Raw genomic sequence first — 23,848 nt, 5'->3', positions numbered from 1 at the left:
CAGATAAATGGATGTTTACTATAGTGGTTTTTTTGTCTCTTTTTTTGATGCAGAATCTCACTCTGTTGCCCAGGCTGGAGCGCAGTGATGCAATCTCGGCTCACTGCAACCTCTGCCTCCCAGATTCAAGCAATTCTACTGCCCCAGCCGCCCTAGTAGATGGGATTACAGGCATGCGCCACCACGCCTGGCTAATTTTTCTATTTTTAGTAGAGACGGGGTTTACCCATGTTGGCCACATTGGTCTCGGCCTGAAGTGATCTGCCCACCTTGGCCTCCCAACATGCTGGAATTACAGGCATGAGCCACCATGTCCAGCCTTTTGTCTCCTTACATATAGAAAACATTTCTCTTAGAGAGATTTTAACTTACATATTACAGTTATATCAATGAATATGTTGATACAAAAGACTATAGATACATTAACGGAAAGCATTTTAACAATAGTCTTCCTGACAGCAGCCAAACACTAAAGAAAAATATATAGCAGTGTAAATGCTTATGCTTTCAAAAAAAAAGAAGCCAACAAAAGTTGCAAAAGAAAGGAAAAAGCACTATTCTATAAAAACGAAACTTGTGTAAAAAATTGCCACTGTATATATTAGTGGCCAAGTCTCTAGAAATTAAAATAGCATTTGAAATTTAAGAATAAAAGCAAATCTTGTTTTCTCATGACTATGTTGGATATATAGGAAAATATATTAAAACACTTAAAGATCTAATGGGAAAGATGCTGCATATTTAATCAAATGGAAACCAAAAGAACAGCTTACAAATTTTTAAATCCAGAGGTCTACCTTCTTTATTTCAAACAAGTTTACGAATAAGCACCAAAAGATAACTATTATGCCAGATCAGCTATTTCTTTTTTAAGCTGCCTTTCTTTACCCAGCTTCCTGTGTATCTCCAAGAAGCAATGAAGCTGATAAAATGATTTCAGAAACTATCAAAATATTTATGTATTTATTTATTTTTACCAGTTTCTTTACTTAATCAAAATGGTCTTTTGTGGAAATACTGGAAAGTAAATTAAATTTTAAGTTAGTGCTGCAATGAACTGTCATTAAAAAGTTAGAAAAATACCTGTCCTTATAGATTTTGTTTTTCCTCATAGATTTTTTTTCCTTAGTCTTTCTTTACTTTGCCTTTTCCTACACATTCTGAAGTTTCATTATAGATTTTTTTAAAAGTTATATCCGGCCTATCCACATGACTAGGGCAATTCTTATCAACCCCATTTAAAGGTCGTTAACCAAAAGTATGCTATGGGCCCTGATATATGATTAGCAGAAAGCGGTATTATAGGGAAACATGGGAAAAAGAAGCTTGTTCTACTGTACTGTTCTGATTTTTCTCCCATAAACACATATCACTGCTATAATCACAAACATGATTTAAAATGACATTGTTAAGATATGAATCCCTTACCTTACCACGAGTGGTATTTCCTGTGCTTCTCATTGCTAAAACCATAATTTTAAACTAGGAGAGGACTAAAAAGGTAATTAAGCATGTAAAACACAAACACTTTACATCAGGAAATTAAAGCACCATTCTTACCATCCTCTAACAACTCTTACGAGTATCAAAGGAGAGAGGCTCCAAGAACTGCAATCCTGAACGTCACTGAAAACTTCAATGCAATTCTCAGAGACATCGGGTTCACTGTATATCACCACCTGCAAGAAAATGAAAGTGGTAGCACACTTTGTTGTATTCTATCAGACCAAAATAAAATCAAGACTAGAAACAGAAAACAATCCTACCTTTCCAGGTCGGGGATTGAGTTTATTTTGGACACTTCCTCTAAGTGTCTGTAATCAGATGAACAAAAATACAACAAATAATTACAACTTCACATTAACAATCCTCTTTTTCCACCCATGATCCTCTAGGTAGATCATACTTATCCCACATTGTGCTGATTTTGAAACACCCCCTCTAATCGATGCTAAAGTTGTATTAAAACTCTAAGTTTATGCTTTTAAATTAAGATTTTTTTTTCACTTCTAACTGAATTTGCCATTTCAATTTCTCCTCATTTAAATGTCTAGGCTATTTCCTCCTATGCTAGAAAATTTAGGGCACATATGTGTTATGTGAGTTCATAGAAGAAGAATTCAGCTAAGAGATTATAATTCAAATAATGTGAGTATCATCTCAAATAAATAAACATGAATTAGAATATAATAATCACTTACCTAGAAAGAGCTGAATCAGCTTTGTGATCCTATACATACCCTATCTGAATGTATATAAATATTGTTTTCTCATAGTAAATCAAGTATCATATAACAACCACTAGTCTAAATCGAAGTGTTTATGGTATATGTGGTATATTTTACAATGTACTTTGCGCATAATAAATTTAATCCCCCTTTTTTGATAGACAAAATACATTTTAATATGGCTCCAACACTAATCATTTTCAAGATCATCTGACAAGACCAGTAAAACCAGATAAGTTATAAATATAATAAAATAGTAATAATAAATGTAAAAATGTTACAAAACATGAACTACTTTCAATGTTGACCAGAACACCTATTTTAGGAACGGTCTTTGCTCTGACTGCTCTTGCATGACACCAGAGTGTGATATGCTCAAAAGACCACAAAGGGCCAGGGTGCCGTGGCTTACGCCTGTAATCCCAGCACTTTGGGAGGCGGAGGTGGGCGGATTACCTGAGGTCAGGAGTTTGAGACCATCCTGGCCAACATGATGAAACCCCATCTCTACTAAAAATACAAAAATTAGCCAGGTGTGGTGGCACTTGCTTGTAATCCCAGCTACTTGGGAGGCTGAGGCATGAGCATCACTTGAACCTGGAGGCGGAGAGTTTGCAGTGAGCTGAGATCATGCCATCATACTCCAGTTTAAGCGACAGAGCCAGATTCTGTCTCTTAAAAAAAAGTCCATAAGGGCCCCCCTAGAGCATTATCAGAAACCAAATGGTGTATATTTATTTATGTATATGTACAAATTAGAAGTAGATAAACTGAAGAAAAAGCCTAAAATTTAAACAAAATTCAAGTAAAATTTTCATGATTCAATAGTCATACAATCAACAAAAGCCCAGGACTTTAAAAAAGACCATTTAAAAAAAAAAATCATAAAAAGGCCTAGAAAAAGTATAAAGATTTTGCTTTTCCTTTTTATGCCATTTGCTTTGATTTTCATAAGGAAACTGTATATTCCGTCATCAGCTTTGTCAGACTGTAGTTAAATAAGGAAAGTGATCTAAGAATAATTAAAAAGAATAAAGCTATAATGAATGGGAAGTGGATCAGTGGAAATTTTGTGCTTGAGAGAAATAGTTAAGAATGTTATGATTTCTGAGTACCACAGGCTGATTCAGTCTTACTTGTTTATAGCAGTGGTTCTCGAAGTGTGGTTCAGAGGCCACTGGGGGTTCCCCAAGATCCTTTCAGGTAGTCCATGAGGTCAAAACTATTTTCATAATAAGAAGAGGTCATCTGCCTTTTTCATCTCTTTCTCAAATGCCCAGTGGAGTACAGGGCTCCATGATGTGTGATGACATCATTGCTCTGAGCACGTGTGCAATGTGCACTTGTATGTTCTGGTGTTTTACAATTTTCTCAGCAATTATTTCTAATATAATAAGTTCTGATAGGCATAACCCATACAAACAATAGCTCCCTGGGGTTCTCAATCACTTCTAAATGTAAAGGGTCCTAAGACCAAAATATTTGAGACCCAAACTTTACGAAAGTTTATGAAATCACATGAAAAAGGGATCTGCTGGAAACCCAACCATAGATTTTGAAAGAGCTTGCAACATCACGTTCTCTGACAGGACTGTAGCAAAAGCCAGCACCATACATTGAACCATGCTGCAGTACCCAGTACAGATGAGGAAAGGTGCAAGTTATTTTCTGCCTGGATAAACTGTGCTGGATAGCGGTCCACACCTGCCACACAGCTGGGTTCCCAGGACGGATCACCAGAATACAAGCTCCACTCAGGCTTCTAGGCTGGCAGAGCTGATCACTAAATGCATATTCTACCTTCGTCTCTCATAGTCCTCCTTCACCTTAATTAAATAAGCTTGGTAACAAAAAGGCAAAAATTCACATCAAAAGCTGAGTAAAGAAAACATCTGAAGTGAGAAGAAGATGCAGAAATCAAAACTATTCCCCAAAATCATACTTTGCTGTCCTCTCTCTAATATTTAAGAAAAGATTCAATGAAAATCAAAATTTTTCACTCCTCACAGCTTTGCAGGGGGAAAAAATATATCCCTAATGAAAATGAATTCCCAATAAAGAGGAAATACTTTCTCAATTGCACAGGATAAACAGCTACTGCTACTTATAGAAACAAAGGGTGAATCTCACAGAGAGAAGGAATTAAGAAAAAGTTTCCAGCCAGGGGTGGCGGCTCACACCTGTAATCCCAGCACTTTGGGAGGCCGAGGTGGGAGGCCGAGATCAGGAGTTAGAGACCAGCCCAGCCAATATGGTGAAACCCCATCTCTACTAAAAGTACAAAAATTAGCCAGGCATGGTGGTACACGTCTGTAAGTCCCAGCTACTTGGGAGGCTGAGGCAGGAGAACTGCTTCAACCTGGGAGGTGGAGGTTGCAGTGAGCCGAGATCATGTCACTGCACTCCAGCCTGGGTGACAAAACAAGACTCCGTCTCAAAAAATAAATAAATAATAAAAATAAAATAAAAAAAGAAAAAGTTTCCTTGGCTGGGGACTTCCCAAATAGAGGAAGCTGCTTCACAAATCTTCAAAATTCTAAGTATAGCACTAAGCACTTTTACATAGAATAGGTTGAAAAGCATCTTGTCTGTCTCTGAACTTCAAAAGCTTACCTATACATTTCATAATACAACATATAAATTCACATGTGCCCTAAAAGATCACGTGCCTTAAAACATTTGTAGCTTTATCTCCCTGCAAGACTACAGATGCCTTCAGTGAAGACTCTTAGTACATTTTTTCTTGGACTCTAACAGTCCCTTATACATTGCAGGTTTCTAAATACATGATGAATAAAAACTACAGCACAAAAGCTTAACCATTTCTAAAAGAATAACATGAGTTGCTCATCATCTCTTTCTTCCCTTGCTTTATAAATGCCCCAAATAAATAATAATACATTGCTACTTACCATTGCGTCTGATAACGACATTCCAGGAAAAGAAATGCTTGGATCATACCAGCTTGATTTGAAAAGACCCATGAAGTCGTTGTCATTGTTTCCGCAGTTTGGCAAGTCTGATTTAAGAACACTTTCAATATGATTAGCCTTTTCCATATCATCGTTCTTCAGTTTTGAAAATTCAGAAAATTTAGTTTCTGGCAAGTGTAGGTTGCTTCGTGAATCCAGATCTTCTCTGGTTTTCTCTTTTTGCGGGTATTTTTCCATGTGGCTTGGACTTTTCAAACTGGAGTGTGATGTACTTGACGAGTTGAAATTGAAGACCTTTAAGGAGCTGGCGGGTGGAAGATTTGGCTGTTCTTTGTTCAAACCACAGGGCGGGGCACCCTCAGTCATGGGCTGTGACACTGAAGGCTGAGATAGGGAACCGTTCTGAGAAGTACTGAAAGCCGTGGTCATAGTGTTGACTGATGTCACAGAGGGAGAAAAGATTTTGTCTTGCGGTAAAGAAGATAACAAGCTCGAGAAAAGTGCACTTTTTTCTAGTCTAGATCTCTTAACGCCACCATTTGTGAAGTCCCTGTTCTCTTTGTCATTGATTTCCAACATCACCGGAGGCTCACTCTTCCCATTAGTGTTCGTGTGCAACGACTTGAAGAGCACGCTCTGTTCAGTGGATGCATGTTTGGGTCTCAGTTTGGATTTTGTGTCAAACTGCATCAAATGTAAAGCCGGTGACATTTCTGGCTGGCTTTCCTTCTTCTTCCCCAAACCAAAGGTAAACACACTGGGATCAAACACCTTTTCTAAGTGGTCTTCATGAATAGGAGGCATGGCAAAGTGAGGAGCAGGAGAGTTTGGCATCCTGGCCTTCTTTCTTTTCATGGGCATACAAACTGTACTCTCCATCTGTTTTATAATTTCGGTGAATTTTTCCATATCAGAAGAAGAATCAAATACACTATCATCACTACCAGCAGAGATGTTCAAAAGACTGGCAGGGCTATCCCGGCCATTTGCAGCAGTCTGATCTGGCTTTTGAGGAGTGTCTAAGTGATTTCCACTGCTGGGAGAGTTGGTGGGACTGGATTCAGCCATCAGGGGTGTTCTGCTGCCCTGACTTTGAGCCTGAATAGGCAGAGTTTTCTCTGATACTGGCAGCATGACTTGTGGGCCAGATTTTGCTGCGAGCTCTTCTGTGCAATGAGACTGTTCAGGTGACATGCTCTTTTTGCCCAGTACTTCCTCTTGTGGAGGAGCACAACTTGCAACGGAAACCACTTCAGGTTCATTATTGTGACAAGTTGGCAACTGCACTTCTCTAACTTCAGAGCTCTCTGGGATGACCTGGCAGCTCACATCCTGGGTGCTCTCCATGGGGAGCACAAAGGACCTGACCTGGACAAGGACTCTGGATGGACACTCACTTCCCTCAGCTTCTGGACTGTGCTCTGTAGACAAAAGGGGGTTTGTTTCTCCTTCAAGTTCAGAAAGTAGCATTTTCTCATTGTTCTGATGAGACACAGGCAAAACACATCCTTTATGGTTTTCTAACACTTTTAGATCGGTGCACGGGAAACTGCTTATGGGCGACTCAACACATGTGTCTTTGGGAACATCCACAGTGGGTGCAGACAGTGAAAAAGAAGGCCCAGGAGATGACTCAGCAGAGGGCTGTGAGTCAGAAAATGTATCCTGTGGCTTTGGCGTGGCCGTTGGAGGTAAATCTTTGGTATCAACAATGGTGGAGACGTCTTGTGCTGCATTGGTTACATGTTCAAGTACAGGTCTTTTGCTGTCTGCAGCCTCTGAATCCTCCTTCTCTAAGAGCTTATGGTCCTTGACAGGAATCAGAGCAGAAGCCAGCTCTGTTTGTCCATCTGAAGGGCAGCCAGCATCTGTTTGTCCATCTGCTTTATCATCTTGGTTAGGCTGAGGACCAAGAGATTGATACTCAGAAGGGTCTCCATTCATTCGTCTGGTTGCTGGCAGAATCTCTTCTTCGGAGGGAGTAACTTTGGTTTCTGCAGGGGTTTCCTTCACCAGCACACCATTCTGGGGACTGTTTGGCATTACTTTCTTTTCGGGTTGCTCCATTTCTTTGGCTTTTTTGGCTAAATTCAGCTTTGCTCTCCCAACAAACGTTTTATTAGAGGCAGGAGTGTTCCTTGTCCCTCGAATGTCAGTGTGTCTTGGGCTATTATTCACCCGTTTGTTTTCAAATAAGGAGATTTTGGTGGCAGTGTTGCCTTTGTGAACTGGCTGGCTAAATGGATTGTGCTCATTTCCCAAACTGTCAAGATTCTTAGGGGTTTTAAGATTTAGTTCCACATGTTTGGGCTTGGCAGGGCTGTGAGGAAAAAGCAGGAAGACAAAGTTATTGACCTAGTTTTTAAATGTGGACACACAAACCAATTGATTATAAAACTATGAAAAGCCAACATCTCCCTGATATATACCATTTGGGTGTGTGTGTTTAAGACAGGGTCTTGCTCTGTCGCCGAGGCTGGAGTGCAGCAGTATGATCATAAATTGCTGCAGCCTTGAACTCCTGGGTTCCGGCAATCCCCCTGCTTCAGCCTCCCAGATAGCTGGGACTGTAGGCACATACCACATATCCAACTAATCTTTTTATTATTTTTTTTTTTTTGTAGAAATGGAGTCTGTGTTGCCCAGGCTAGTCTCAAATTCCTGGATTCAAACAGTCCTCCCATCTTGGCCTCCCCAAGTGCTGGGATTACTAGGCATGAGCCACCATTCCCTGCCGTGTTAGTTTTTTTTAATGAAATTATTTTGAAATAGTCCTAAGTACACTATCAACTATTTTTAGTGGGTGATTTGCTTGTATATGAGGGATCAGGAGATTCTATAGCCAAGAAACTCTAGGGATGAGGGGTAAACTAATTTATTGAGTACCTAGCATGTATGCACAGTGCTTGGCACTGGAATTGGAAGACATCTGAAGGATGGAAGAACATTATAAGAAATTTAAATGATTAATCCATTCCCGTACTTTAAATATGGTAAATGATCTCCCCAACATCAATTATGTATTTTTATTTTAGCATACCTTTTTTTTATGTTATCTCAAAAGGGTAGATTATTTTAAAAATTCATCTATTGTTGACATCTTTGGATATTTTATTCCTCTTATCCTTCCCCCATAAGATTTTCTCTAAGTGTATTTGCTATAGCAATTTTGGATAATATTTAAAAATCACTGATAATCTTACCAGAGAATATCCCTGTTAACATTTTTATACATTTCTAATCTTTTTATATGCATAATTGAGTATTTTGAATAGAATTAGATTATTCCGTTCATATAATTTGATATCTTGATTTTTTCAAGAAATAAAATGACTTAACCTTATAGTTAACATTTTTCAGATTACCAAAAACTTTGCTGGAAAAGTTGTCTTAATGCTGCATGGAAGTCCATCATATGGATGTACCGTAATTTACTTATCAATTATGCAATTGTTGGTTTTGTCACCACTTCTTGGGCAGCAGAGTCTCCCTTCTCTCTGTCACATTTCTTGGGTATAATTACCCCAAGTGGAAATAATAAGTCTTTGAATGTACACAGTGCTTTCTTTCAGAGAAACAGAATGTGCTCTGTTTGGCATTCTCTGGCTCTGGTCCTGAGTTTTATGCTAATTATCTGTGTGAACTTGGTCAAGTTACTTAACCTCTCTGGACTCTACCTTCTCCATCTGTAAAAAAATGAGACGGTTTAGAACAGAGTTGTTTTTATTTCCTCTAACTTAGCATTGAAGGAATCCCTGGGGTTCTCTTCAAGGGCTGCAGTTGGGTAAAGTAGGGACAGGGATGGGACTGTACACTCTTCAAACCGAACCATTTCCATTATCAGTTTTATTTATTGCTTCTATTTAAACTTTCTTAGAAGAAATATATATATATATATATTTCCCAGCACTTTGGGAGGTCAAGAAGGGAGGATCGCTTGAGCCCAGGGGTTCAAGACCAGCCTGAGCAACATACTGAGACCCAGTCTCTACAAAAAAAAAAAAAAAATTAGCAGGTGAAGTGGTGCATGCCTGTAGTCCCAGCTACTCCAAAGGTGGAGGTAGAAGGATCACTTGAGTCCAGGAGGTCAAGGCTGCAGTGAGCTATGGTTGTGTCACTGCACTCCAGCTTGGGTGACAAAGTGAGATTCTTGTCTCCAAACAAAAACAAAAACAAAACCCTCTAGACCATTGGTCTAATGGTTTATAAAGTGGGAGAGATAAAGCATAACCACTAACAGTCACTGATTGTCAAGCACTTGAGAAGTGCTTCACAGGGCTTACCTAATTAATGCACAACTTTATACATTCTATTTTTGGCTGAGGAAGATGAGGCGTAGAGAAGTAACTTGCCTGAGGTCATGCAGCTAATAAGTGACATGGCCACAATTTGAAGACAGGTGCTCTGGTTTCAGGCGCCATGCTCCCAACCACTATACTCTTCTGCTTCCCCAAATAGGCCTCGACAATGCCCGTCTGACTGAGCTCCTCTGGTTCTTTCCATCTTTATCATTTAAGAGTCGGTGAATTATCATGAGATCGATAACATAAAGCAATTAGACTTTAGAGGCCACTTTGATAATGAAAACACCCAAGCAGAGACACTGAAAGCACCCTTTCCTTCTGGACTTGGCCTTCAAGAAGGTTGGGCCTGGCTGGGTGCAATGGCTCATGCTTGTAATTCCTGCACTTTGGGAGGCTGAGGTGGGTGGAACACAAGGTCAGGAGTTCGAGAACAGCCTGATCAACATGGTGAAACCCCTTCTGTACTAAAAATACAAAAGTTAGCCAGGCTCAGTAGCACATGCCTGTAATCCCAGCTACTTGGGAGACTGAGGCAGGAGAGTTGCTTGAACCCAGGAGGTGAAGGTTGCAATGAGACAAGATTGTGCCACTACACTCCAGCTTGGGCGACAGAGTGAGACACTGTCCCCCCCCAGCCCCCCAAAAAAAAGTAGCAGCAGCTTAGGTCTAAGAAGCTTCTAGAAGAGACAGGCAGTATGACTGCAGGCAAGTCACCTTATCCTTCTGGATAACATAAAATGGGCTGGATGTCATCAAGTCTTCTCCAAAAGCAGCACTAAGAATTTAGATTTTAATATTTACAAATTTTATTAATACTAAATTTGAGGCTGGGAGCAGTGGCTCATGCTTGTAATCCTAGCACTTTGGGAAGCCAAGGCAGGTGGATCACTTGAACCCAGGAGTTTGAGACCAGCCTGGGGAACACGGCAAAATTCTGTCTCTACAAAAAATTCAAAAATTAGCCAGACATAGTGGTGCACCTGCAGTCCCAGCTACTAGGGAAGCTGAGATGGGAGGATCATCTGAACCCGGGGAGGTTAAGGCTGCAGTGAACCAAGATCATGCCACTGCACTCTTGCCTGGGTAACAGAGTTGAGACCCTGTCTCAAAAAAAAAAAAAAAAAAGAATAAATTTGATCTCTGCTCATAAATTTCTCCCAGGCATTGCTTACCCCAATATCTCCATAAGATATTTAGGCTTCCTTATTACAGGCCTATACCTTAAATTTAAAAGGAAAATCAATTTATAAGCATGTCCTTAAAGATCAAATTATGAAACCAGTGAGATGATTAGAAATAGAGAGCTTAAATTTGCTATCAATTAATGAGAGATGGTCACATACCAGAGAACATACTTTTTAGAAATTCTCATTAATCAGTTCAAGGAAGGGCACTCAGTTCAAACATCAAAGTGTATCTTATGATGTAAATAGAAAATACTACAGGTTAGCCGACAGGCTACCTTAAGAACAAGAAACACGTATCTGCACATTAAAGATTTACACCAAGATCAAAATACATTTTACAACCAAACTTTCTGTGCTATTAAGTTGTGCTACCAAGAGTCACTACAATTAACCTAGTTCAGACTGATTAAAAGGAAGGCTCCTATAATTCATGTTGTAATGCCTTCATTATGAGGGAGGGAAAAATAATTTGGAGTCCAAAAAGCCATAGTTATAATAAAAGAGGAAAATTCTCCTTATTCTATATATATCATTTTAAGAATTCCAACATTCAGTACTTGGTACAGAACTTGAAGGAATAATTTTTCTTTTTTTCTTTTTCTTCTTTTTTTGAGATGGAGTCTCACTCTGTCACCCAGGCTGGAGTGCAAAGGTGCAATCTTGGCTCACTGCAACCTCTGCCTCCTGGGTTCAAGCGATTCTCCTGCCTCAGTCTACAGAGTAGCTGAGATTACAGGCGTGTGCCACTGTGCCCAGCTAATTTTTGTATTTTTAGTAGAGATGGGGTTTCACCATCTTGCCCAGGCTGGTCTTGAACTCCTGACTTCGTAATCCACCCTCCTTGGCCTCCCAAAGGGATTACAGGTGTGAGCCACTGTGCCTGGCTTAGGAATAATTTTTCTAACAGCATAAAGGAACATGCTACTTCAGTGTAATTATTTTTCAGGAAATAAGAAATAGTTATTCTAACTCCTCAGTCTCAAATTGTTTTAAAAAATAATCTGATTAACATCTTTCGATATGGTCACAGGAAGAACTAAAGGGTCTGAAAAAACCATCAGTCACAAAGAAATGGGTCAAAGGACTAGAAATAATTATTAATTTTTAATGTCAATAATTTGCCAAATGACCATGTGCAAGGCACTGTGCAAAACAAATACACTGAATGTCTGGTCAAGAAAATTTTTAGGTAGAAATTAATCAGAACTAGGGAAGAGACATTTGGTTTAGCTCTATTGTAGAAAACAGCACATGAAGAATTTCATTATAAGATCTTCTTCCCTGTTTGTTTAGCCTACTCTTTCACAGTGTAACATTTCTGGTTTTTCTACTGGTGCCTTCTGATTGGAAGACAGGTGAAGTGTCTTTCCTAATGTTCACAGCAATGTTTCTCTAAGGCTCACATTTAGGAGGTTTCAGCATTCAGTCACACTGGTCTTCTCTAAATAATAGGCATCATTCACCCAGCTTATTTCTCTGATGCTACCATTACAGAATAAACTGCTGACTATATCAAAGGTCTCCAGGTTGGCAGCTGGTGAAGTAGCTCAAGTTATTCATTAAGCATACTTTCCTCTCACGTGTTTACCAATCAGAACTCTCCTTCTCTAAAGCTTCCGTATCCAAGAAATCAAACAGAATGAAAGAAATTATTAAGTTCAAGAATTACAATGGTAATGTTAAAATACCTACTCTTCCTGCAAATATATGAATGGAGGAAAAACTTAAGCACTTAATCATTATTCACCTGTGCTAAGTGGGAGTGGCGAGGGAGCAGACATATGGGAAGGGAGGGTCTTACCAGTTTCATAGTATGCCTTCCCTATCCTATTCACCTATACAAATTACATTTATCATCAAGGCACAAAGGCCTAGCTCCTCCAAAGCACCAGCAGTGATTTCTTTCTTGCTAGAGCTTACCCAGGCTTTATAGTTCGGCAGTTTTATCAGATATCATCTCATAATGTTATTTGATTTGTGTGCTTCTTGTGTGCCAGAAAAGGCTATAAAAATCTCAGGACAATATCCTGAGTCATAGTTGTAGGGTTATTTCCCCACAGAGCCTAGCATAATATCTTGCCCAGAAAGTATTAAATAAATAACTTGTGAAATGAATAAACTTAACAGCAAGTAGTCACAGTTGTTTTGTGCTTTCATGCAACACAAAGGGGAAGAGGCAACCAAGATACATGAGTTAGGGACTTTTTGAAAAAGCCTTAGGCCAGTAACGCACTACGTTCTATAAAATGTGTTATGAATTTTCGTAAACTCACACCTTCCACAGCTGCTTTCATGTAGCAAATAATCTTCCAGTAAGAACACTCACTAATCTTTATTTCAGTAACTGAAAACTACTCTTCAGCCTGGGTCCAAAAGTATCGCCAGACTCCCTAGCAGTATAAAGGGGAAGAGCAACCAAGATACTTGTATTAGAAACTTTTTCTTGTTTTTTTGTTTTGTTTTGTTTTTTAAGCTTTTTGCCAGTAAATGCACTGAGTTCCATAAAAGGTTCTGTGAATTATGTTAAAACGCACACATGTCAAAGCTACTGGGTCGTACTTAACATGTTACTGTTTGTGCCATATTTTAAAATTCACAGCACATGTATTTTAAGAACATCCTATGTTGGGACACTCTTGCACATTTTGAATAAATACAAGAATCAGCTCATGTCGAGACATGAGGTCTTATCTCTCATCTACATAAACGTAGAGCTTCAAGTGATATCCTATTTTTACATTCGTTAAATTTAAATCTTGTGTTAAAAAGGGAATTAAGCGTGGAGGCTGCCACAGGTACCATCTTAAGCCTTGACTGTGCAAACTGGCCCTTCGCTATCTTAGGTTCAGCACGGAGGGGAAAGCTCAGTGACCAGACATTTCTTCCACAATTCAAAGACCCTGAGCCTCTCAGAATGTCCCCACCACGTGTGCAGACAGCAACTCTGCCGGACTTGCGCAGCTACTTACAGGGTCACTTTAGTGGTGACTGTCGACCTGCCCGCACCGAAATGGTTCCTGGGCTTCCAGCCGTCAGCGTCAGAAGCTCCAGGCGCTCCCGCCGCTCTGCTCAGCTCTTTGCTTCGACCTCCCTCTGCCCGGCCGTCGAAGTGGTAGGGGAGCGAGCCCCTCTTGTGCTCGGGTTTGATCTCCGGCAGCAGCGAGCTGCTCTTGACCGGGAGCTCACGGGGGACGGTCCCGGCCGCCTCCTCCCCGCTCTCGGCTGCAGCGCCCTTGGTGACCGGACCGGGATCCGGCGCCCTTTTGGGTGGGGACTCTTTGGCTGGAGCTCGCGGGCCGCTGGCGAGTGGAGCAGGCAAGGTCTCGAGGGCGCGGCTCCTGCCCTTCCTCTTGGTGGGGGATGAGGCCGGGGGCGGCTGTTTGCTCCGGTCCGACTCCCCTCGGAGCTGCCCTTTGGCGCTGGGGCCAGGTTTGCACTCTGGGCTCGCAGTGGAGGCAACGCCCCCGTCGGGGGCTGCCAGTGGAGATTTCACTTTCTTTTCTGCTGAGGCGTAGTCACTGGCCGCGTTTGGCGCCACCTCATCGTCGAACACCGCGTCGTCCCTGGCAGTGCTTTCAGGAAGGTCGGCGTCCGCGCCGGGGGAGTCTGTGGATTTCTGCGACCTCCTCCGCCTCCCGGACCTGCGGCCGCTGGACCTCTTCTCCATGTCGTCCCAGTCGCCACAATCTTCCGCTCTGGGAGTAATCACGACCGGCTGGTCCAGTTGCGCCCCCTCAGTCTTACTCAAGTAGATGTCCAAAGTTAGCACCTTAGCAGGGTGGGCGCACCTCCCGGGCCGGGCTGTGCCGTCTGCCTGTGCGGAGCCGGCTGTGTGCGCTGAGCCCTCGGCCAGAGGCTCACCTGGTGGAGCAGAGGTGCCTTCGGGGGGCTGGCTGCAGGCGTCTCGGGGCCCCAGGGAGCCTCCTTCGGCATACACGCTGGGGGCACCGTCAGGGGCCTCGCCTAGTCCTCCCGTGGGCCGCTCCCGGGTGGGTGACCCCGGCGCACCCCTTGCACCCGAGGAAGCCTCCTCTTCGTGGCCAGCACCTGGCGGAGCGTCCTCCCCCGGACTGCGAGCGGGCGTCTCTGCGTTTTCTTGCCTAGAGGAATTCCCTGGCGAGGAATGCAGCTGCTTGGCATCTGGGAAAGGCTCTCCCTCTGCCTGCAGAGGTTCTAATTGGGGTGAATCACTTTCATGGCACTGCTGCACAGCCACAGCCGCTGCACTGCCGCTCCAGCGAGGTGACAGCTCGGCATCAGGGGGAGCTGCGGGGCCACTGCTTTGAGGGAGCTGGCCCTCTGCCTCCCGGGGATTCTCCTGGGGGGAGCCCGCCTCGCTCGTGACCATTTGCTTGGGTTGGCTGTTCTGAGATCTGCTCCTCTCACTCTCTCTTTCTGGGAGCTTAGAAGAGGGTACTACATCTTTGGGAGAGAGTGGTTTGGCATTTGACCTGGTGGGACTCTCTAGCCCATTTCTACTGTTCCTTCTCCTTCCTGCCGTAAATAGAGTGCCAAGTTTTCCCAAAACTGGCTTCCTTCTGTTCTCTTCTGGAGGTTGTGCTCTGGACTGAAAAATAAGTGATGAAAAGAAAACATGAGAATCTGGTGTATATTCCAGAACTACCAGCCAAAATAACAGGGATTCTAATTGAAAATGTAAAGTTATGTTTATGTTACATTCATTCCGTTCTAGTTTTACTTTTGAATTTTTCTTAAACACTTTAAGTGTCTGGTGCTATTAGAATAGCATTTTCTTTGAATTATAATTCTCATTTTTAAAAGGAAAATTCTAACAGTTCAAATAAGCACATAAACAAAATAAATACTTCTGTGCTCTCCATAGCTTTTTTTTACCTTCTTCCTCAACAAATTTGCGATTACAAACAGCCATGCGTAACCAAGGGGCAGCAGTAAACACTAACATATCCCAAGGCAGACTTTCCCCAATACACCGCCCTTTCTTTTTGTAGGCGGAAAGGAGGACGAAGAAAACCAGTCCTAGCAGCCTTCTCCTCGAGAACAGTAAGAAGCTAGCCGGGCTCAACATATAGTACTTGCAACATGAAAACGTTAAGCAAGCTTGGAAGAAGTGAGCACCTGGGCCCCGCCTTAGCCCGAGCTCCAATGGGAGAAGCGCGCGAGTGTTCAAACACCCGCGGGCGCCCACCCGAGCGATGATGCCGTGTCTCTCGCCACACCTGAAATGCTCCTTTGGGAGTTCCTATGAGGTGAACGCGGAGGAGTGCACGGGGGTAGCGATCGAGGTTGCAGGGGCGACCGTCTTTGCTTACCGCCCCCTCAAGCCAAGGAGGCTCGGCTGAGGGATGAGCAAGGGGCTCTGCCCACTCGGTCCCAGGACCCCTCCCTCGCCACTCGCGTGGTTTCATGGATGCAAGGCTTGAGCCCCAGGGACCGGCCCACCCACCCGATGGCGCTGGGACCGCCTGCGAACCAACTGCAGCACTCCCAGGAGGGGGAAAAACTGGGCTTCTTATATCGCCTGGAGCAAAACGGCTAGCACCCGGTGCCCGAGTCGGCGGGCGGGAGGGAGCGCAAACCAATAAAAGCAATGCGTGCGACTGGGGTTCGCCAGAGTGGGGACCGGGTAGGTGCGGGGCGTAGGGGTGGGCAGGAAGAGGAAGGGGCGAGTCTGGGAAAGGGAGGGAGCAGGGGCGGCAAGCCCAGCCTGGTTCCTAGGAGAGGGAAGCGAATTCGCGTAAGGACTGTCCTAAAACCAGGCCAAATGTGAGTCTACTGTATCTTAAGAATCAACTCTTACATTCAAAACCCACATACTAGCTTGGGTCTTGGCGACGCAGAAAACAGCCCCACCTTTCCTGGAAGAGGAACATTCAGGCCAGTACCGACTACGGGGAGGTTCCCCAATCACCCTTTGAAGTAGCTCCATTGCATTTGAGTTACATGTAGCAAATTGAGTTTGGCGGTGGGAAATAGGAAAGGTAACACATGAAATTAACAGGTCAACAACAAGCATTTGTTGAGACAGTCCTGGTACTGTAACATAGTGTCACCCCGCTACAGCCCAGTGAGGTCATGCTGTTACCACACAGATGAAGAAAGGAAGTTCAACCAGCCCGTAAAGACACAAAAGGGGGGTGGGGGCGGTCAGAGCAGGAAAGTCTCCATTCAAATCCAAGTCGCCTCCTGCCAACCCCATGCTCCTTCCATTCCGCCACAGGAGCCCCTTTTAGAGGCCACGGAAGTTCTACGGCCACCTGCCACCCGAGAACCAGAGTCGGCCCAGAGGAACAGACTGCTGATCACACACCCCCATTTAGCTCCCGAGGAAGTGCGCATGAATCAGATCTGCTGACAAGGTTCTAAGATTCTCCTGGTCTTAGAAGCACCTGGTGGGCGCTTTGGGACTAGACAGCTGCTGCTGCTGCTGCTCCTGCTGCGATGAACGAATGGCGCGGCCATTCGGAGCTTTCTTACCTGAAGTCATACGATTCTAAAATCTAACCAGATTTTGATTAATCTGATTCGTCAATTGCTAAAGAATATGGGAAGAATTCATAGTGTGATTTAAGGGAAAAAAATTAAAATATTTTAACTTCCTAAGGAAACATTTGGATTATTTTACAAATCAAAAGTATGACATGATTTTTAAATCATAATACCTGTTTACTGAGCCATTCTTATGGCTCAGGCCCTTTTGATTCACACAGACTTTCATTTTATCTTCCCAACAGTTAGGTAGATCGTCTTTTTTTTTTTTTTTCTTTTTAATGCCCATTTGCCAAGGTTACTTCTCCCTGTGCAAGGTCCCTCTGGCAGAATCTTTCTGACTCTGACATAGAGCTCTTTGTCTCTACTGTCTGGACAGGCCTTCAAACATATCTGAAGAAGTAGCCAGGGAAAATAGGCTTGAGTCTTGGCTTAATTCCAGTCCCTGTCAAAATAAAACAACTAAGTATATGTATTACTCTGTCCTGCCAAAGATGTTGCAATCGGCTTTTCCCATGCAGTAAAGGCGCTTGATCAGCAGTCTTCTCTAGGCTCACTCTAGGCATTACAAAAAAACTTTTTGTTTTTTTTTTTTTGGCTATTAGTTGCTTTTTACAAAACTGTTTGCTTGTTCTTCAACCTGGCTCAATGACTTGACTCCTCCTCCCCTCAGAGGAGCAGCCTGTTTATCACCAGCCAGATTGCTGACTTTCCTAAAAATACATTAATGTTCATAGTGGCTTCATTCACTCATAATAGCCAAAAACTGGAAACAGCTCAAAGTCACTGGAAACAGCTGGTGAACAGATAAACAATTTGTAATACATCTAGACAGCAGAGTATTACTCAGCAATAAAAAGGAACAGACTTCTGAAACATGTAAGGATATGGATGCTAAATGCTTTTGAGAAGCAGCCAGACTCCAAAGGTTACATACTGTATGGTTACTCTTATATGACACTCTAGGCAGTGAAAATCTAATCTATAATGATAGAAAGTGGCTGGGCACGGTGGCTCACGCCTATAATCCCAGCACTTTGGGAGGCTGAGGCGTGTGGATCATGAGGTCAAGAGATCGAGACCATCCTGGTCAACAAGGTGAAACCCCGTCTCTACTAAAAATACAAAAATTAGCTGGGTATGGTGGTCCATGCCTGTAATCCCAGCTACTCAGGAGGCTGAGGTAGGAGAATTGCTTGAACCCAGAAGGCGGAGGTTGTGGTGAGCTGAGATCACGCCATTGCACTCCAGTCTGGGTAACAAGAGCAAAACTCCGTCTCAAAAAAAAAAAAAGAAAAGAAACTATATTGGTGGTTGCCTGAGGGTGGGGACAGTTGGTGGCAAGTGGTGGTGGTGCAACTGGGAAGAGGCACAAAGGAACGTTGAGGGTTAAAGGAAATGTTCTATATCTTGATTGTGGTGATGGTTACACATGAGTACATATTGTTCAAAACTCATCAAACTGTACATTAAAAATGGGTATATGTAAATGAAGTTAAGATATCTCTTTAAAAACAGAGATTTTCCCCTGGGAAATAAAGAATAGAAATGCACTGTGTGGCATATTCCATCTGTCTTGGGTGCACATTTCACAGGGTCTCGCCCTATTGCCCAGGCTGGAGTGCAATGGCATGATCACAGTTCACTGCAACCTCAACTTCCTGGGCTCAAGTGATTCTCATACCTCAGCCTCCCAAGTAGCTGAGACCACAGGCCTGTGCCACCATGCCCAGCTAATTTTTAAATTTTTTTGTGGAGAGAGAGTTTCACCATGTTGGCCAGGCTGGTCTCAAACTCTTGGGCTTAAGTGATCCTTCTGTCAGCCTTCCAAAGTGCTGGGATAATAGATGTGGGCCACTGTGCCCAGTCACGTTATACAGTTCTCAATGAGGGGGCCTCACATCATTTCAGATAACAGACTCTCATTTACAAGGGAATGCAGTCTTCTCCCATGGGATCAGGTCCCTGTGGATATACAGGATCATATCTCCAAACAGGATGATCTGAGCAGGGCTCAGAATGCCCCATGCCTCCTGAGTAAAGTCCTCAGTCACATCTTTGAGGAACACCCCTTCCTAAATGGGATACATATTCCTTTTCAACCAGGGATTGTTTCTTTCCATTGTTCATGGGGAAACTAAGGCAGATGGAGAACAACAACAACAAAAAACCACCAACAACAAAAAATCTAGCTGGTCCAGGAGTTGTCAGAGAGCTACCTCCTTAGGTTTGAGCCTTTGGGTCTGAGGTTTTAAATCTAGGATGGGAAGCCACAGACCCATACCTTCTCTCTCAGGTTTGATGATAATCTGCTAGGAAGGGGAGTGTTTTGCAAAGAGGCCATGAGGGACCATTGAGTTTCTTGAAGCTTCCCCAGATTCCTCTGCCCCTGACCTTCCCATAGGCCTGGGCAGGGTCCTGAGGGTTCCCAGGCTGGGTATTCTCAGAGCACATGCAATCCCAAGTCCTCCTTTGTATTTGTCCTTTTACTGGGTACTTTCTGCCCACCTGACTTAAGGAAGCTTGCACACCTCACACTTGGCACCCTCCCATCGCCCATGTCCAACTGGGATGAAGCAGTCCACAACAGGACTATTATAGAGGCAGCCCGTAGGTCGTGTGCCAGGATCTGCTTTAGAGTGTTCTCGTTGAGTAATATGAAATGTGGCACATTAGGGGTACACGCAACCATCCACAAGATCATATTCCAGCAGTGTGTAGAGGCCCAGGCAGCACTAGCTGTAGTGCTGCTGTTCTGTGATTCTCAACCTTCCTGGTATGGCAGCCTCTGCTATCAGCAGGTACCACTTAGTAAATGTTACCTTGTAACATTTGCTACACATTAGTTAAGGAGATAATGTAAATGTTAGAGGTTAGAGTTTCTTGAACCTGTTCTGATTCTGAAACTGGCTGAATCATCAGTTTTTCTTTTCTTCCTTGCTTAAATAAATTCTGCTAAATTTAACTATCCAAGCGTTTTTCCTTTTTATGGCAACTATGGGAACAAAACTAAAAATTTTTTAATTTTAATACAATTATGAGTCAGTGACATTTGTTTTATGTTTATAATCTATTTACATCTTTAAGAAATCTAGGCCAGGCATGGTGGCTCGCTCCGGTAATCCCAGTACTTAGGAAGGCTGAGGCGGGTGGATCACCGGAGGTCAGGAGTTTGAAACCCGCCTGGCCAATGTGGTGAAACCCCATCTCTACTAAAAATACAAAAATTAGCTGGGCATGGTGCAATGCACCTGTACTCCCAGCTACTCGGGAGGCTGAGGCAGGAGAATCTCTTGAACCCGGGAGGCAGAGGTTGCAGTGAGTCAAGATTGCACCACTGCACTCCACCCTAGATGACAGAGCGAGACTCCATCTCAAAGAAAAAACTAAAGGAAATCTAATACCATTTTAAATAAGGTGATGTTTCTTATAAAAAATAATAAAATAAAAATAAGTTTTCCTATGTTTCCTACCTTTTCATTCCCCAGTGAATGTAAGTTCCTCGAGAACAGGAAAAGTGTCCTGTTGCTTTCCCACTAGCCAGCATGGGGACTGACAGCTAGAGGTGTACATAAAGTATTTGCTGCTACTAAAGAATTAGTAACATCTCTCCTCCCTTTCAAAAGGGAGTTGTCAATGCTCTTGAAGATAACTAGAAACATTGTTCTAAACAAAACAGAATGAAAATCTTATCTGCCTAAAACTTAGTGTGGTCAAGACTCGCTTTATTCCACCTGTGTGAGGATTCCACATATTGATGGAGCTACTGGCACACAGGTTTACTGCTGCCTCTCAGCCCAAATCTGACTCAGGAAAGCAGATCAAAACCTTGCTACAGGCACGCACCTGTGCCTCCTTCTAAAATGTGGTCATCAATGTACAGATTAACTTTTTTAAAAACACCTGTGATTCCCTAAGAGCTCTCACTTTGTTGATTTCTGAAAGATAGCTCTTCAATTCAGTCACATGAGGAATGAGTCAACTGGATATTATTGTTAAATGATACAATTGGCTATGTTACTTGTTCACAACATATGAATGTGTGTGTGTGTACTAGTAAGCAACTTTTTTCTGAGTAGATCTTTTAAAAAATAGCATAAGTTGTGTGGCTTAAAAATAGAGGAGTTTGAGCTCCTTTACACTTTAAAAGGTAAAATAGGGGTTAGAAAATTCTGTTCAATAGAAGCAGGAAAGACTTTAGATTCGTGACAGCTAACTGAAGAACAAAGATGGGGAGTGGGGAAGGGGGAGAAAAAACACACACACAGAAAAACAAGGCCAGGCACAGTGGTTCTTGCCTGTAATCCCAGCACTTTGAAAGGCTGAGGTGGGCGGATCACTTGAGGTCAGGAGTTCAAGACCAGACTGGCCAACAGGGTGACCCTTGTCTCTACTGAAAAATACAAAAATTAGCCAGGTGTGGTGGCACATGCCTGTCATCCCGGCAGTGTAGGAAGATCATTTGAACACAGCAGACAGAGGCTGCAGTGAACAGAGATTGCACCACTGCACTCCAGTCCATCTCAAAGAAAGACTTTTATGAGACATGATTCTTTTTAAAATAACTTCCAGGATACTCATTCTGAAGACTTTTAGAATTAAAGTTAAAATTGTATTTCCCCATGGTAAGTGTGTGGCAGAATATCATCTCAGTATCAGAAACACCAGGCAGATGAACTTAAGTTTAAGGGAGAATCCACATACCAATCCCTGATACTGCAGATGTTGATTCGGAATTGGCATTAAAAACAAATTAACTATCCTCCCCCACTCTCCATTAGTGTTTTCCTTTTTGATATTGATTGGGATAATATATATGGCCCATTCTAAATACACACACACACACTGCAAAAAGAATAAAGAAATGTTTGTATAAATGAACTCTGATCTATTAATCACAGAAGCTTTTCATTTTAACTTTTAAAATATTTTTATATTATATATGATTCAGTTCTCTAAGAGTATACTAGATATAATTTAGCTACTTCTTTATGATTCTGGAGACAGAAATATGAACCACTGTTATTACATTTGTGCTACAATATTGATTTCTTCCAGGGCTGTTACAAGGAGTGAAAACTAAAGTTTACACTAAATGACTCACAGACTATAACACTTTCCAGGCCTCTTATTAAAAGGCACATGAAATTACAACATTTGACCATTTTTTATCTAAGGTCTAATTTCATATAGTGCAACCAATAATCCTTGATAGTAGGGCTTCAGAGCCTTCTTCTCCGATGTCACTCCTCCCAGTCTCCTAGGGTGGAATGCTTGTTTGCCCCATGCTGTTTCTAATATTTTTCACCATTTCCAGTGCCAACCCCATCTCTGATGCTTGATGCTATTTTTCTTTTTTAAAAAAGAAAAGAAATGATGCCATTTCAACATCATGTAACACATGCCTCTCTACTTACACCTCAAAGGTTGTTTTTTTCTAATGCTGCCACTTCATTTCTAACAACAGTAGCATCTGGCTGGGTACAATAAAAGGTATACTATTGGGTGAAAGAACAGTAACAGACATGTTAACTTCCAAATTAACCTGTGTTCTGAAAAAGAGGCATAATTGTATACAAAAGCCATCAATTATGAAAGTTAAATTTTCATTCTCCCAAAGAGCTTCGTTTAAAAAGCAGACTCCCGGTTTTGGGTTGGTATTGTCTTTAAATCTATATCTATTTATCTATCTATCTATTTATTTTTAAGACAGTTTTGCTTTTGTTGCCCAGACTGAAGTACAATGGCACAATCTCGGCTCAATGCAACCTCCGCCTCCTGGGTTCAAGTGATTCTCCTGCCTCAGCCTTCTTAGTAGTTGGGATTACAGGCATATGCTACCACGACCGGCTAATTTTATATTTTTAGTAGAGATGGGTTTCTCCATGTTGGTCAGGCTGGTCTTGAACTCCTGACCTCAGGTGATCCACCAGCCTTGGCCTCCCAAAGTGCTGGGATTATAGGAGAGAGCCACCACGCCTGGCCATCATTTATATGTTGACAGAGACAAAGTGAAACCTAATTGTTTCAAGCCCTTGGCACTTGATCACTCAGAAGGGAAGATAAAGGATAAGATCATGGAATGTCTGAATTGTAGGATCATTTACTCATTCATTTCACTAATAATTACTGAAAGTCTATGTTGTGCCAGAATTTTCTCCTCACCTTAAAGAGGCAACCTGTGGCCTGCAGAATCAAATCATTTTCTCTAAGACACTATTCAGGCTTTCTAAAAGGTAGCTCAGTACTTTTTTCTGTTAGAAATTTATAATGTATTATTAGAAAAATAAGACTTTACTAGAATATGATTTATGTGCCACTTTTATGAAGGTATGGCCTACATGCTTCCTCCTAGGCCATGCGCTATAGCAATGGATGTGATAGCATCAACAGCCAATGAGCTCCCTCTTGTGATGGAGCTCTGTCTTTAGAATCTAGGTAACTGCCCTCTTCATAGAACTGGAAAAAAACACCTTAAACTTCACAGGGAACCAAAAGAGAGCCCGCATAGCCAAGTCAATTCTAAGCAGAAAGAACAAAGCTGGCGGCATCACACTACTGGACATCAAACTATACTACAAAGCTACAGTAATCAAAACAGCATGGTACTGGCACCAAAACAGAGATATAGACTGATGGACCAGAACAGAGGCCTTGGAGGCAATGCCACACATCTACAACCATTTGCTCTTTGACAAACCTGACAAAAACAAGCAATGGGGAAAGGA

General features: G+C 42.4%; 1 protein-coding gene across 1 annotated transcript in view; it reads right to left on the bottom strand.

Annotated features, from left to right (window-relative positions):
* The window catches only part of CRYBG1 (crystallin beta-gamma domain containing 1), a 229,099-nt gene that overhangs the window by 43,032 nt on the left and 162,219 nt on the right, over nt 1-23,848 (bottom strand). Inside the window, exons 3-6 of the mRNA XM_017971289.4 lie at nt 13,622-15,219; nt 5,141-7,481; nt 1,767-1,814; nt 1,561-1,679 (exon numbers count right to left, since the gene is read on the bottom strand). Coding sequence (XP_017826778.4) covers nt 1,561-1,679; nt 1,767-1,814; nt 5,141-7,481; nt 13,622-15,219 — 4,106 coding nt within the window. The remainder of the gene's footprint in view (nt 1-1,560; nt 1,680-1,766; nt 1,815-5,140; nt 7,482-13,621; nt 15,220-23,848) is intronic.

This window comes from Callithrix jacchus, chromosome 4, assembly GCF_049354715.1.
Source record: "Callithrix jacchus isolate 240 chromosome 4, calJac240_pri, whole genome shotgun sequence".
NCBI classification, from domain to species: domain Eukaryota; kingdom Metazoa; phylum Chordata; class Mammalia; order Primates; family Cebidae; genus Callithrix; species Callithrix jacchus.
Note: the sequence above shows the minus strand (reverse complement) of the source record. Positions and strands in the feature narration are given on the sequence as shown.